Source organism: Uloborus diversus, chromosome 9, assembly GCF_026930045.1.
Source record: "Uloborus diversus isolate 005 chromosome 9, Udiv.v.3.1, whole genome shotgun sequence".
Taxonomy (NCBI): domain Eukaryota; kingdom Metazoa; phylum Arthropoda; class Arachnida; order Araneae; family Uloboridae; genus Uloborus; species Uloborus diversus.
In genome coordinates, this window is record NC_072739.1 from 4,811,002 (window position 1) to 4,827,324 (window position 16,323).

General features: G+C 38.0%; 1 protein-coding gene across 1 annotated transcript in view; it reads left to right on the forward strand.

Annotated features, from left to right (window-relative positions):
* Window positions 1–16,323, forward strand: part of LOC129229716 (complement factor H-like) — a 39,531-nt gene that overhangs the window by 11,871 nt on the left and 11,337 nt on the right. Inside the window, exons 4-5 of the mRNA XM_054864080.1 lie at window positions 1,061–1,237; window positions 14,125–14,298. Coding sequence (XP_054720055.1) covers window positions 1,061–1,237; window positions 14,125–14,298 — 351 coding nt within the window. The remainder of the gene's footprint in view (window positions 1–1,060; window positions 1,238–14,124; window positions 14,299–16,323) is intronic.

The following is a 16,323-nucleotide window of genomic DNA, read 5'->3' on the forward strand; positions in this document are numbered from 1 at the left end:
GTGGACGACCTTGTCCTGGTCTTCGGGACACTATCCCACTGTCTTTAAACTAACTCCACAAATTTGAAAGAAAGTTTGGAGTTACACCCAATTCCCTCGCAACCTGAGCTTGGGACTGTTCTGCCTCAAGTTTAGCCACACTTTTCCACCTCATACCTTCGTCTAAACGATGATGTTTACTCATTTCACCTAAAAATCCACAAAAACAACAACAACAACAATATTTAAGAAGCACAATGCAAATGGCTACTGTGTTGTACAGTGGAATGAGCTGAGCAGCTGGCTGCAGACTTTTATACCTCTTGCTGCCTGAGCAACGCATTCAAGAATACATAAACTTATCTTAGCGACACCAGCGCCATACTGCCATTATATGACAACCAACTGTCCAGGTTTTATGATATTTTCCGAGAAATATATGAAAATGCCTTCCATCTCTTAATTTTATCCACCAGTGTATAAAAGACTCATCAATCTTTTTACATCTTGGTTAGAAATCTTTTCGAGATAAAATATTAATTTTGAAGTTATTCCCGTACAAGAACGGATCCGGAATTGTTTCAAGGAGGGGGCGATTGATTTTTTTACTTGCCTCTTACTACATATATGATTTGCCCATACTTGAGTGGAAGGGGGAGGGCTGCTGTATAGTTGTAATTCAAAACAACTGAAATATAGAGTTTAACTAAAGAGAGAGAGAGAGAGAGATAAGCTTGTCAACCTTTTACTTTCCTTTTTCATTACCAAAGGTATTCTTGATGCGTTTTTCGGACTTCAATTTCGAAACTTTGCCGATTTCGAGTCCCTCAAGAGAGGGACGATCGCCCCCATCGCCCCTCCCTTGTATCCGTCCTTGCTCCCGTAACAACGAACTGCAAGAAAGCGCAAAGTTTGTTCGTTGTAATGGGAATTTCGTAGTAATGGAATTTAGGTAATGTAATAGAAATTAAATCAAAACTCAAAATTTATTTTGTTCAAAAAGGTATTGCGTTTTATTGGTATTTGTTATAACGATATTTCGCCTTTTTTCTTTTGGACACGCAATCATTTTCTTTTTCAGAGCATTGTCTCGTTAGTGAGCTGAATGATCCAGGCTTAAAAGATTCACTGCGTATATACTGGAATGGTGTCTCATACGATCCCTCTTGCAAAGCAGGATACGAAACGTCGACGGTTGCAAACAAACTAGTTTGCAGAAATGGAAACTGGACTGGACACATCCCTCCTTGTCAGCCAGGTAATTTCAGATTGATACCATTAATTAAACAATAAGTTAATCTCAAGGAAATTTGTCGTGGTTAGTAGTTTGTCTCGTTAGTGAGCTGAATGATCCAGGCTTAGAAGATTAACCGCGTATATACTATAATGGTCACTCTTACGATCCTTCTTGCTAAGCAGGATACGAAACGTCGATGGTTGCAAACAAACTAGTTTGCAGAAAAGGAAACTGGACTGGATACATCATAGACTAATAATGAGAGTAGACCGAGCTTTTTCATTCTTGCTGATGAAGAAAATTGGTTCATAGATGTATCACGTGACTAGTGGAAGGGCTTGGCGAAGACTTTTGGCAGCATGGTTGCTAGATGGCAGCATTATCTATAGTTTGACACTCGACATGTATTTTAAGACAATGTGTTTTCATTAAAAAAAATTTTCCAAGTGCAGAGATTGAACTGTTTTTTTTTTAGTTATGCATTATTTTGACATTAGTAATTAGTTTTTGATCGCAGTTTTCAGTAACTTTTATTTCATTCGGAACTGCTACGTCAGCGTTGGCGTAAACGTAATGGCGTAAACGTTTTGCGTCAAGGCAAAAATGTACTAATCGGTATCTTAAATTGAAATTGTAGGTAAAAATCTTACCGTTAGCCGATTCTTTTTCGGCGCTTGCATCTTTAATTGCTAAAAGAGTTATTGAAATTGACTAAAGAAAGTGCACAGTACTATCTAAATGAAAAACTCACTATATTAACAAAATATTTACATCTTAGAATAACAAATTTACAAATCGGACTCCATAAATGATCATTCTTCCGTGTTCCATCAATTCTATTTATTTTATTTCTCGCGGACGTTGATCGTCTGCTACGATCAACGCCCGCTGTTGCTAGGATATCCACCAGTCACATGGTTTGGTTTATGAGCAGCAAAAGGATTGCCATAGCTCGGTCTATTCTTATTATTAGTCTATAAGATACATCCCTCCTTGTCAGCCAGGTAATTTCAGGTTGATACCATTCATTAACCAGTAAGTTAATCACAATGAATTTTTGTCATGGTTAAAATCAGGGTTGCGGATTCGGAGAGAAAATGACCGGCTCAGACTTCGCTCCAAGAATTTTAGAGCCTTCGACTTTTTACTCCTGGTTCCCTCGTACCAACCACTATTTGTGGTTTAGCCAATTGGATGGGACCCTGAAGACAGCTCTGATTTTTTGATCTAGATCGGAAACCGAGCAATCCTTGAGTTCAGCACACCCAAAGGTATTGTTTCACTTGGAGGACTTTGTGACTACGAGCATATTCAACTACCCCTAATCACCATTAATAAAGACCGTGGATCTTCGACCGGCTAGGATTGAATCTGGGATCCTAGAGCCTTCGATTACGAATCTGACCCCCTTTATCACAAAATTAGTCCGACTTCGACTCTCCTAGCCCTGGCAGAGTTGCAGAGAGAAAATGAGCAATTACTTAGGATTCTTCCTTTGGACTCTAGGAATTTTAAACTTTTGACTCCCCTCCAACTCTTTTACCGCAGAGTTAGTCCACTTCGACTTTGCAGCATACTGGTTAGAATTAAAGCTCTTGATCGTATCTTAAGTAGCGACACGTCCGCCATCTTGGGGCTAAACGATACTTTTTTCCTATCTCTGCTATGATAAAGCAGCATGTTTTGCTTCTCAGTTGTGGGTTAACAAAGAGTTAATCAGAAACCACAAGGAGCAAAACACGCTACTTCACACTATAGCAGACATAGGAAGATAGGATCGTTTAGCCCCAAGATGGCGGACCCCCCCCCCCCCCCATTTTGTTACTTATTCTACCATTCAGAGCTTTCGTTACAATGAGACTGGAGTGAGGCATCCTCATATAATATCTAACATAGTTTAAAAGTTTTATAAGTACAGCTGCAAAAAAAAAAAAAAAAAAATAACGGGAGGGGGGGGGGGTTAAAAAAATCGAAACCAAGTTAGTTTAACTGCAAGAGTAGGATTTGTATTGTTAAGTTCATTTTTTTTTAATTCATTTTTTATCAAAAGTTTCTTGCAACTTGTTTTTAAAGTAACTTTAAAAGACTTTCACCAGTTTCGTTCTACATTTACGATGAGTTTACTGAGTGAATGTCAAACACATGCAGAAATTATCAAATTTCAAATATAAAGTACTGGCTGTCAGTCCATTTCGTAGCATGGAAACTGACTTACCCATCTCATCTGAACTGCAGTTCAAGTTAGTGACCAATATATTTTACTGTTTTTTTGTACGTAGAACGGAAATTCATGTTTAACTTAATTTGTTAAAGCTTTAAATTCACCTCTATCATTCTAATCCGTCCAATTATACATTGCTGTTACACTCACTGGTCAATGAAACCCAAAATTAACATTTTGTTGGACCACAAATTTGCACGGATAACTGTTCTAATTCTTTTGGTCATCGAGTCTACAAGCTTATGGAGTGCATTTGCTTCCAGAGTATACCATGCATTCGCTATGAAGCTTTTAGATCTTGTTAATTAGATGGAAGAGGAGAGTGCTGTCGGATTCGTCTTGCCACCATAGAGGGAAGTGCACAGAAATTTTGAGGCCGGTCACAAATGACATTTCCGGCCCCCCTCCATATTGTGTACCCCTATATTTCACCCCTAATTAAAAGAATGTTGGCCTCTTTTCTAGCACGGGAGCGGGCCAACAGGTGTCTTTTCTCCCCCCCCCCCCCTTGTGCAAGCCCCTTCCACCATGTCTCACATATTTTCTATGGGGTTAAAATCCGGGCTAGGTGGGAGACAGGGAAGGTTTCGGAAGTCAGACTCATGCCCAGCGAACCAACTTTGTACACTTATGGCACAATGTATAGTTGCATTATTGTCCATGAAGTATCAGTCGCCGTCAGGATAAAAATGTAACATTGCAGGGTGCACTTGATTTGCCATTTGCAAGTCTATCTAGGTATCGCGTGGCTGTTAGTTTACTCTCGAGGAACACCAGGACACCACTACCTTGTCAGCAGAACATGCTCCATATCTTAATACTCCATCCGGACCCTTGAACAGTGCGAGTAAGGCAAGAAGTTTCTCTCAAAGGTTTCTAATTCACTGGCCAGTGAGTGTATCTTCTGAATTTTGGTTAGGAAACACTAAGCAAAATTCGTCTGTTTATATTTGTTTTGGCTCATATTTCAGTTTAAGTTCTAATTCATATTCACATTCGAATTTTAAGTTCTGTTTCGTTTTATGTGCGTCGTGATTTGTTTGAGAGGTTTGATTTTGGTACAGAATTAGTGTCCGTTTCTTGCAAAGTAAAATATTGTATTCCTAAAAATCACAGAAAAATACGTTAAACGTGATTATCTATATTTTGTTCAGGAAATGCAATTCCTCAAAATGAAAGCATCAAGATCAAGAATTATCTATTAAGTTGCCGCCGAGGTGGGTTGTTGTACATCTCTGTTCCCCTGAAATTACGTAAAATTGACAAGTTTCAAGATCGCATCAAAAGCACAGATGTAGTATTAACTAGATGTACAACTAGAAAGTGGTTCCATGGGCAACCGAGACGAACTATTGTTGTTGTTATAGTCTTATACCAGCTAGGCTGGTAATTTTGGGTGCGCTACTTCACTTTTCCAACTGTACCGTAATTTAGTGTGAAGTCCGACTTCCACAGTACACGTATGCCATAAGACCCGTTTAAAGGGTAGGCAAACATCCACAGCACAACAACAAATTCACTCGAAGAACAAGGACAGGAAAGAGAATGCCCATGCCCGAGCCGGAATTACAAATGACAAGGCGGGCGGAATACGAACTATTGTCTGTTTTTTACGAGAAGGCACTTCGCCAAGCTTCCTCGAACGCAGAGTTCTATTTTACGCGGGGGTGATCGGTAAGCAATCTACGCGCTTCAAAAGGAGACATCCAGATATCCAGACAGCCTTAACTTGGCGTGCATTTTAATGTGCAAAAAAGTCTTAGTGTACTTTACATCACTTGCTTCACTTGTCTGATGTCATTTTAGTTATTATTACATTTCAAAAACTGCTGCTTTCACAAAAAAATGTTATGATCTGAATATAATTTCTGTCGAAAATAGCGAAATGGAATCTTCGGATACCACGTGACGAGAGAGGAGTCAAGTTCATTCTCATGGGAAACGGAAAATATTAGACGGGCAGAAGTCTGAACAGCACATGTGCGCTGCGTAGCACAAACGCGCAAACAACTTTTGCCGTTAGCCAGTAGAATGCAAACAGTGTTGCATTCTGGTAGGCTATACTTTTGCCCGTTTAATTCAAGATTCGCGAGTTCAATTGTGACCAATTCTTTCCTCCTTTATATAATTATCTTGCTGGATGATCTTAATTTTGAACCATTGCACGCATTTAGATAACAAGCAGACAGGGCCTGATTTTGCTGGGTAGGCCAACTAGGCTATGGCTTGGAGCTCCCAAAAGACAAAAACTATTTTATCAAATGGCTGAAATAGTAACGGTAGACTATATGTAGGCCTTTAAAAGTGTTTGGCCTAGGGCCTTGGATATCCTAATCGGGCACTAAACAAATGGGGGTAAATATTTTCCAATTGAAATGCTACTTTTTATGACTTCCAACTGAACGATATACAGTGGGCACTCTGTATTCTGAACGGTCATGGGACCGATCAAAAGTGTTCAGATTATAGGGATGTTCATTACATAGGGAGACTGGAAATTCTTGCATATATATTTTGCAGCGTTAATGGACTATGTTCAGTACTTTGCCTAAGTGAGAGCTGTACCAGTTACTGAGAAAGAGGTGCTGAATTTTTGATTGGTGGATAATGCAATGTCTGAGACTGGAAATTCTTGCAATATATATTTTGCAGCGTTAATGGACTATGTTCAGTACTTTGCCTAAGTGAGAGCTGTACCAGTTACTGAGAAAGAGGTGCTGAATTTTTGATTGGTTGATAATGCAATGTATGAGACTGGAAATTCTTGCAATATATATTTTGCAGCGTTAATGGACTATGTTCAGTACTTTGCCCTAGTGAACTGTACCAGTTACTGAGAAAGTGGTGCTGAATTTTTCAATGGTGGATAATGCAATGTCTAATTTAACTCAGTAGGACCTAAACTCTTAGATTTCATTCTTTCTTTTTTAAGTTAGAAAGTTGTACATAACATTTAACAATCAACAGTAGAATATTACAATATTGTTGTAGAAAAAAAATCTAAACAGACAAATTTTGTTTTGTGTTTCCTAACCAAAGTTCAGATGATACACTCACTGGCCAATGAATTAGAAACCGTTGATAGAAACTTCTTGCCTTACCCGCACTGTTCAAGGGTCTGGATGGAGTATTAAGATATGGAGCATGTTCTTTTGACATGGTAGTGGTGTCCTGGTGTTCCTCCAGGGTAAACGAACAGCCACGCGATGCCTAGACAGACTGACAAATGGCAGATCAAGTGCACCCTGCAATGTTGTTTTTTTATCCTGATGGCAACTGATATTTCATAGACAAAAATGCAACTATACATCGTTCCAGAAGTGTAGAAAGTTGGTTCGCTGAGCATCAGTCTGACTTTCAAAACCTCCCCTGTCTCCCACCTACCCCGGATTTTGACCCCATAGAAAATGTGTGAGATATGGTGGAAAAGGGTAATTTTAATCTTATTTTTGCATTGTGTATTCTCGTGCAAGGACGTGTTTTCATCCAATTGTTTAAGTGAAAAGGTTTCCGAGTGATTCTCAGCCACAGATTGCTTGAAGGTAATCGTACTATGAAGGTCTTGAATACTACTAAATGCAATGAATGGATTCTAGATATATACACTGGTGTGCAAAAATTAAGGACGAGACGGTTTTTTCAATATAACTTTGTACAAAAGCTTTCCAAATCGACACATTTAACACCGTAAGATCCCCGGACGTAAGGACATGTGTAATGTAAGCAACACTTACTAAAAGAGAAATCAGAGGGATAAAAAGAAGCTTTATTGAAAAAGTAGCATGGAGCGCAATGCGACTGAAGGCCGAATCATCCCTGTGATGGGTGTCCAGCAAGAAACATCCGGTCTTTAGTAGGGGATATGATCTCCCCCAACTGCTAGGCAGGTTTCACAGCGTCTGTCCATGCTGAGAATAAAGGTGTTAATGAGTTGTTGAGGCATTGCTGCCCATTCGTCTTGCAGCGCCAATCGAAGCTCCCGAATCGTTACTGGTGGTAAGGTACGAGCTGCCATGCGTCTGCCTAGAAAATCCCATACATGTTCGATGGGATTGAGATCCGGAGATCGTTCCGGCCAATCCATACGTTCAATATCCTCACTCTCTAAGAGCTGCTCGGCAGCTACTGTGCGATGACATGGTGCATTGTCGTTCATGGAAAGTAACTGCGGACCCATAGCGCCTCTAAAACGACGCACATATGGAAGAAGAATCTCGTTACAATAACGGGTCCCGTTGACTGAACCTGCGTCGAAGATGTGAAGGTCTGTACGACTACCAAGCATGATGCCTCCCCAAACGAGAACACCGTGACCTCCATACCTTTTCCTTTCAATGATGTTCGAGGGATGATTGCAGCTTCCCCGCTCTTTCCAGATGAGTATGCGATGAGAATCGCTACTCAGACTAAATCTGCTCTCTTCTGTAAAGAGTACTCGTCCCCATTCATTGTCTCTCCAATTCTGGTGTTCCCGGGACCACAGAGAACGCCTTCTCCGATGGGCAGGCGTTAGAGGTACACACCGTATAGGGTGTCGTGCAAACAGACCACCATCGTGCAGTCTTCTGGCAACGGTAAAACGCGATATCGGTCGTCAAGTCGCCTGTGTCGTGTGTCTAGCGATTTCTCCCGCTGTCTGCCGCCTGTTTCTTTTGGCCTGTAAGACAATATACCGGTCATCTGCGGGTGTGGTTCCTCGTGGACGACCACTACTGAAGCCCCGGATAGCTGTTCCTGTAGTTTGAAATTGTCTCCAAAGTCGTGAAACGATGCTGTGAGCAATTCCGAACCCTGCAACCACACTGCGGCCTTCCTCCAACTTCCCAATGATTCGACCTTGGGTAAAAGCATATAGATGTCGTCTAACAGATTGATTATTCGCCATTTCCCGCTGAGGCAGCAACTCGGTGTGATTTTAACTGCTATACCGCGTGCAATCTCTTTGCCAGAAATCTGATCTCACACCGACAACGTGCTTCATACTACTCAGACACTCCCCCATTACGTCTGCCTGCATATCTGCGCATGTGCTACCGTACATCACCTTACTTAATCTCCTGATTGGTCTTTCTGTCCGCTCTGCCTCTTCGTTCAGCTGATATGCTAATTTTTCGATTTCGTCCTTAATTTTTGCACACCAGTGTAGTTCAGTGGCACAAACTGCAGGCTCATATTGCACAGCTGAAAGCTTTTGTGTGATTCAGCAATGTCCAAGACATAGTTTTTCTCTCTCTCTTCATCTTCCTTTTAATATCCTTCAGTCAGTGATAAAATTGTGAATGCATTTCAGGTTTTCCATTTTGATTCGTAGGAATTCCCTAGTACCGATTGTAAAAATGGAACATGTTCGGTAAATAGAGAGGAAATAACTGAACGGAATTAACAGCAGCGATAAACTTAAAAATTTTAAAAACCCCGACTGAGCAAGGCCGACTAGAGGGGGAAAAGGCCACCTCAGTCCGAAATGACGTCACGAAAATCGTCTGAGAGTGTTAAGCTTTTTCACCTCTGATCTGACTCTCGCTGTGTTCCCCATACAAATACAATACGCACAAGTGTGGATATATGTAAACGCACATGTATAAATGCATATAAACATGCACATGAATATACATCGTTTCAGATTTTTTTGCAAGCAAATGTGCAATTTTTCGAAATGTTTTTATCATTTTTAAACAATAAGTACAAACACACTGCTCGTACCATATTTTAAATTACCAATGTGATTGACATTTTAAATAAATAGCATAGAATAATGCAGGTGAATGGGATATAAGTAACTATATCATTCCATCTGTTCAGCTATCTCTATCTCCATACATATACACAGACATTCAGTTATGTACATAGGAAACTAAGAGATGCATTTTTAAAAAGTTTTCTAAGATTACGAAATTTAAGACTTAAATTTATTTAGATATTACGTAATACGATAAAAGAATTATGCACTCACCAGAAAAGTCGGTCATTTCTTGAATTTCTTTAACTTTCTTTCTTCGGAAGTGCACAAACGTTTGTCGATGCGACACCTCGTGTAATTGTTTAAACAAACGTTTGAAAACATTTCAATGATCTTTTTCAGACCAGAATAAAATGGCTTGTGACATTCATCACAAGCATCATTTGGTGAAAACAGTTTTGAGTCAACTAGAAACGAACTAATCAATAGCACTAGTAGTGTGTGCTGTGGAATATGGCTTGTTATGAACATTTGTTCATACTCTTCACTTACTAATTTTTGAACGATCAAATATGTCACTGACAGAACAAGCATGGTATTTTTGGAGGGATATTTCAAACCACCTCTGCTTATGATGTTGGTATATTTTTGATTTAATGAGTTTTCGGTGTTATCCGTCTCTAGGCATTTTTCTGAGGCAAAAAATGATTGGCATGTTGGGCAAACTATCTGAAGTTTGTGGACACAATATCCACCTATATAGGTCAAAATTTCAATGTCAGCAGACTTTATAGAATCCAGATCAATATCATCTACAATCAATTGAAACTCTGTTATGTCAACTTCAGCTGAGGGATCAACATGGACATCAGTGGATGAACAAATGTCATTAATTAATGTTTTCAATGGAATATTTCCATATTTGTTTGAATGCAACTGGAGAATTGATTTAATCTTAATTTCCTTTCAGATTCTAAAATTTGCTGCACACTAATGTGATAATTTGCGCCACTCATTTGGCGGTAAATACCAAATCTGGATTCTAATTTATCTGATTGAAATTTTGTAGTTAAGACATATTGAGCTCCATTAGACAATAAACATTTAATTACTAAAATCATGGTTTCTGTTGTTTGAATTAAGGCGAAGAATGTTTCTTCCGATAAACATCCGTTTCTTGGTTTTTGTTTGATATTTCTCCAGTTATTTAACCATTTAACAATATTTTACAACAGTAACAATGTTGTCATTGACACATTTAAATGGATGACTATTAGCATTTCTTTGAAAAATTCATTTTCGAGGATGGCTGACATTCATAATATCCCACCAAGATTTAATGATTTCAATAAATTTTGCAGTATGTTTCCAGTTAAAAAATCTGCTATCTGTCTCGCCCTATCTTTGTAAGGCTGCAATATTGCTTTTGTCAAAAATTTTGCATGCTAAATTTACATTTTGCCTTTCTAAGTTTGAAGGGTACAGAGACTTATAATTTAGTTTGTAAGCATATTTTATTATTGAATCTTTTTCAGTCTTAAACATCAGTCTAAGCAAATTAAAGTGAACAGGTGTAATTACATTAAAATCTTCAAAATCAGGGCAAAGAAATTTTTTTTCAACATCAGCTTGGTTTATCCAATTATTTCTGATCGATTTCAGCAAATGTACAGTATCAAACAATAAAAATAAGTCGTCAGAGGGATTTACTGGATTTTTAATTTTTCCCGTTGAATCATCGCCGTTTGAGAGCTTTTTAAACATATTTCTGTTGACTCGATTATTGTCAGATATGAGACATAACACCGAAAACCCTGCTTCATGAAGGAGCTTTAGAGCTTGAAGGGTTAAGGAATGCAAATCGTCAGCAGTCATTCTACTTACTGGGACTAATGCAATAATTTCCTTAAAATTTGAAAATATTGAAGTTATCATAAAACTTTGCACTGAACTAGCTTCTGTATTTGGAGAATTTTGAGCGAAGCCTAGTAAGGTTTTCCCTTTATATGTTATTTTGCTATTTACGTGAATTTCATCCAGAATTAAATTTACCACTTTGTCTTTATTGGATAATTTGCTACATTTTTGTTGGACATACTTCAGATTGGAAGAGCTATTGGTGGACATTTCAGTTAAACTTAAAGCTGAAATCAGTCTTTTTAAGTGATTTATTGACGGTATTGATAGCAACCGGCTTTTATAAATGGTTGAATAATTTGAAGGAGATATAATATATACAGAAAATGCAAATACAATTAAATGGCTACTATATCTTTTACCATGAATATTAATATTGCACAAACGCATTTGCTCCAATAAAAATTTCCTAGCGCAATAATTTTCTTCATCATTATTTTGGTCATTTGACTCTTCTATTGCTGATTCCCAGTGAAATATTGTTTTCTCATAATTAGACATGGGATCAATATTTTTTACAGACAAGTTTTTCACAAAAGATAATAGATTTTCTAATTCGCTCCATAGTAACAATTTTTCTTGCTTTAATATGTGTTTAAACGTCGAATATTCAACAAGTTTGTTTTCAAAAACAACACTTACGGTCAGATCGGTACTAACTTTTATTGATTTGTTTGAAAAGGGAATTGGTTCCCAGCTAAAGAGAAATAAATAAATTCGGTTTTGCCTTTTATGACACACGATATTTTCAAAGCATGCAAAATTACAAATTTTTTGAAAAATTTCAGAAGAAAAATCAGCAAAATTGTTTACCTGTTCACTTGACATGAATTTATCTAAAGTTATTTTGTCAATAGTCTCCAATTTGTCATCTCTGCTTACTCTTGATGGAAGTTGCTTTTCTGTTAAATATTTCGGACAGTTCAGGAATATTTTTGGATAAGCGCCAGTTTTCAATTTTGGAATTGATCTTCGAATTTTCGTTACAGTTCCATCTTTATTAGGTAGTTCGTCAAACTTAATAACGTCTTCATCTGCGAAATGTTTTTCGCACACAACACTCCTAGCTGAAGGAACAAAGTTTTTTCGCGGTATTTTTCGAATCCATATATCACGAAGTTCGGGCTCCTTAGGAAATCGAAACACCGAGAAGTATTCATTAGAATTATCATAGTTTGATTTGCATCCAGTTACACAGCATTTATCAGGCATTTCTTTTTGACAAAAACAAAGGAAAGATTATTATTTTTTGTCAATAAGGTTTAAATCATGTTTGTACACAAATAAAATAACGAGAAAACACTAAGCATATGCCATGAAAGGAATGACCGTTGAAGAAAGGCGAATCAGACGTTCTTCGTGACGTAACATCACGTGGTTTCTCGTACTGAGGGGGCCTTTATCAGCTCTAGTCGGCCTTGGACTGAGTCGCAACTGTAGAATCAAGAGGGAAAATTGAAAATCTTTTAAAAGCCTTATATTATTAAAAATCAATGCCAAGTATTTTATTTGCAATTAAATAGAAACTGGCAACAGATAAAAATTTTAAACCATTGCGTTTTATTTCCTTGTCGGCCAACAATGAATTCGGTTATCAATCGCGTGGATAAAGGCTTAGTCGTTATTAAAGTCTGCTCTAAAAAACGCTATAATTTGAATTCTATGCAACATGAAAGTTCCAAACACATTCTATCAGACGCAAGGAAAAATTCTCTTTATTTTGGTATTAAATTTTAAAATTTTTAACTATGGTTTCACTGCAAAAATCACGAAAAACCTTTTAGAGGGTTTTAATTAAAATCTTCGTTAATTAAGGTCATCCAAAGATGCAACCTAGCTAAGAACACTCTCAATCAACTCTCCTTTTGAACATTTTTTTTTTCAAAATCGGTCCATCCGTTTAGGCGCTAGAATGCCACAGACAGATACACAGATATGTCAAACTTATAACCCCCTTCCTTTGTGTGTTGGGGCGTCGGAAGTTTAAAATACCATTCATAATTCTGGGGTGTTTATATTACAGGCAGTGGTGTTCCCATAGGGTATATAACTCCATATACGCCTAATACTCTCAAACATTTCTTAGACATATGGCGTATACCCTCAAGGCCTCAAGTTTCAAAAAATTACATACTGCATGTTTCAAAATGAATAGCGGGGTTTTAACATGTTATAATATTTATTACACCAAACTTACAGCCACAAGTGATATATCAAATGAAAGAGAAACTCAAATAGTTTTACATAATAGCCTACAAGTGTTCAATGCGAGCACCATTCGGCACACGTCAAGACGATATGCGAGTTCTTCCCAAACTTTGATGAGTGTCTCATTAGTAATTGCTGCAACAGCTGTTTCAATCCTGTTCCTTAATTCGGGAAGGTCAGCTGGCAGAGGAGGCACATACACACGGTCCTTAATAAACCCCCAAAGATAGAAATCACACGGCGTTAGGTCGGGTGACCGTGGAGGCCATGGGAAACAAGCCCTGTCATTAGGCCCCTTACGGCCAATCCAGCGGTCGGGTACAGTTAGGTTAAGCCAATCGCGTACCTCATTATGCCAGTGAGGCGGCGCACCATCTTGCTGAAAGATAAAACACAAAACGCTTTCTGTTCCTTAATCGCCATCTTTGCTACAAGCGCTTTCTAGCGGATTGCAGCAGAAACATTCCACGCGCATGCGCACTGATGCCAACAAACAAAAAAACTGTTTGAGTTTCTCTTTCATTTGATATATCACTTGTGGCTGTAAGTTTGGTGTAATAAATATTATAACATGTTAAAACCGCGCTATTCATTTTGAAACACCCTGTATTATGACACATTATGTATATGATCACATACACATATTGTGCGTAATGGAATACTGTGAGTATGCCCTCAAAAAAATCGATGGGAACATCACTGATTACAGGATGTTCGGAGTACAGAAATGTCGGCCTACGTTAAGTCTGTGGAATTTCGCCGGGACTGTCAAAATGTGTTCAGAATATCGAGTAGTTCACATTAGTGAGTGTTCAGATAGAGAAGTCTACTGTATTACTTTTTCTACTGAAACATAATATTTGATATCCTTTTTTTTTCAAGCCAGTTGCAGAAACGATCCTCCACGAATAAACAACGGACGAGCAATTCCAAAATGCAGGACCCACGGATGCGCTGTTACCTACATTTGCGAGCATCCCTTCACATTAAAAGGCAACTCGACAGTTACATGCCAATATGGCGGCTGGGTTGGAAATCCTCCCACCTGTAGTACTGGTGAGTAGTAAGATGACTTGGCCTTTATTTTTCTAACGTTCTCTATCGATGAACTTATTTATTTATTTTTTTAATTATTTTAATCCCTGATTAAAAAATTAGGTTGTACCTACTGTTTCAATACAAGCAATTAAATAATATCTGTTTTTGTAAGTGCTATCTTATCTGAGTTTTCTTAAAATAAATAAATGCCTAATAATAAAATACAGATCATTTTTGAAAAAAGAGAATTATTTGCTGTAGGTATTTAAAAGCGATATTAAATTCAAAACTTCAAAATGCTAGGAATTATATTCCGATAAATTTGAAAAAAAAAAAAAAAAAAAAAACAATAATTGGAAATTGGAAAAAATTGAATAACAAGAATAATTACTTTACATTTGAGAGTACAAAAGAAATAAAATCTAGCGCTAAACAGTTGCAAGAGTTCCTATTAGTGTAAAAATTTCAAAAACGATTAAATAAAAACATTAATATAATTTTTTTCATGCAATACTTCACAAAAGCAATTAACTGCTGCCAAAATATGAGTTTGAAACTGTTTGATTAATGCCAAAATAAGAAGTTTTATTTTTCGCTGTTGCCTAATAAAGCAAAAAATATAAAATACTAATCATTAAAATTAATGTTCAAAAGAAAGCTCGTTGAGTTCCAATAATTTGCAATTTTAATCCTGCAGTCAATTTTCGTCAATGTTAAGCATACAAAGAAATTACTTTTGAATGTTATTCATTATGTTTTTCTATTTCATACAAAGAATTAAAAACTTATTCAGAATTTCTATGGTGTTCCCCTATTTTTAGTTTTAAAATAAAATTTTTGGTGCTATTGATTTTTAAACTTGGGAATTTCTCCCGTTGACATTAATGTTAAAATTTTTTGATTGTTGAAAAAATGCATCTTTTTAACAATGAAATTGGGAAAAAAAAGTAAAAAATACATGCATGCACCCACCCACCCACACACACACACACACACACCACACACACACCACACACACACACACACACACACACACACACACACACACACACACACACACACACATATATATATATATATATACAGATGGGGGACAAAATAATATGAACACCTATGAAAAAGTATGCCGTATTTCACATCTATAGTACAGCCACGCCACCTGCAACAGAAGTCTGCCACCTGGTGAGTGTGAAGAGGAACCTATCAGTGTCTCAACAGTAGTCACAAATGTTGCGTGTTTGGTTCTAAATTTCTGTAATAAGTTGAGATGTCAGACCTTACAGAGTTCCAAAGAGGAATGATTGTTGGGGCGCGTTTAAGTGGAGCATCGGTTACGGAAACAGCAAAGCTTTTGGGGTGTGCAAGAGATACGGTGTCAGAGGTTATGACAGCATACACGAAAGAAGGTAAGACGACGTCTTCAAAGCACCACAGTTGCCGAAAGTCAAAGCTTGCTGATAGGGATAGAAGAGCTTTGAAGCGCATAGTAGCCCGAAAGCGCAAGCAATCCTTATCCGAAATAACATCTGAAATGAACAGCCATCTCCAGGACCCCGTTTCAACAAAAACTGTCAAAAGGGAAGTTCATGCTGCGAACATTTATGGCAGAGTGGCAATTCAAAAACCCTTGGTGACAGTAACTTATGCTTTCAAGCGACGCCAATGGTGCAGAGACCACAAAGTTTGATCCCCACAGTGGCAACAGGTAATATGGTCAGATGAATCATCATTTACCCTATTTCAGACTACCGGGCGCGTTTATGTCTGGCGAACGTCCTCAGAAGCCTTTAATCCTGAATGCCTCTTGCCGACTGTGAAGCATGCGGGTGGCTCAATTATGGTATGGGGGAGCGATATCTTGGCGTGGTCTTGGGCCACTTGTTATTCTGCATGGGCGTGTCAAATCTAATCACTATCTGAGCATTCTAGAGGATCATGTCCATCGGTTTGTCCAGGCTGTGTTCCCTGGAGAGCGACCGCTCTTTCAAGACGACAACGCCCCCATACACACTGCCAGATGTGTCCAAGAATGGTTCGAAGAGC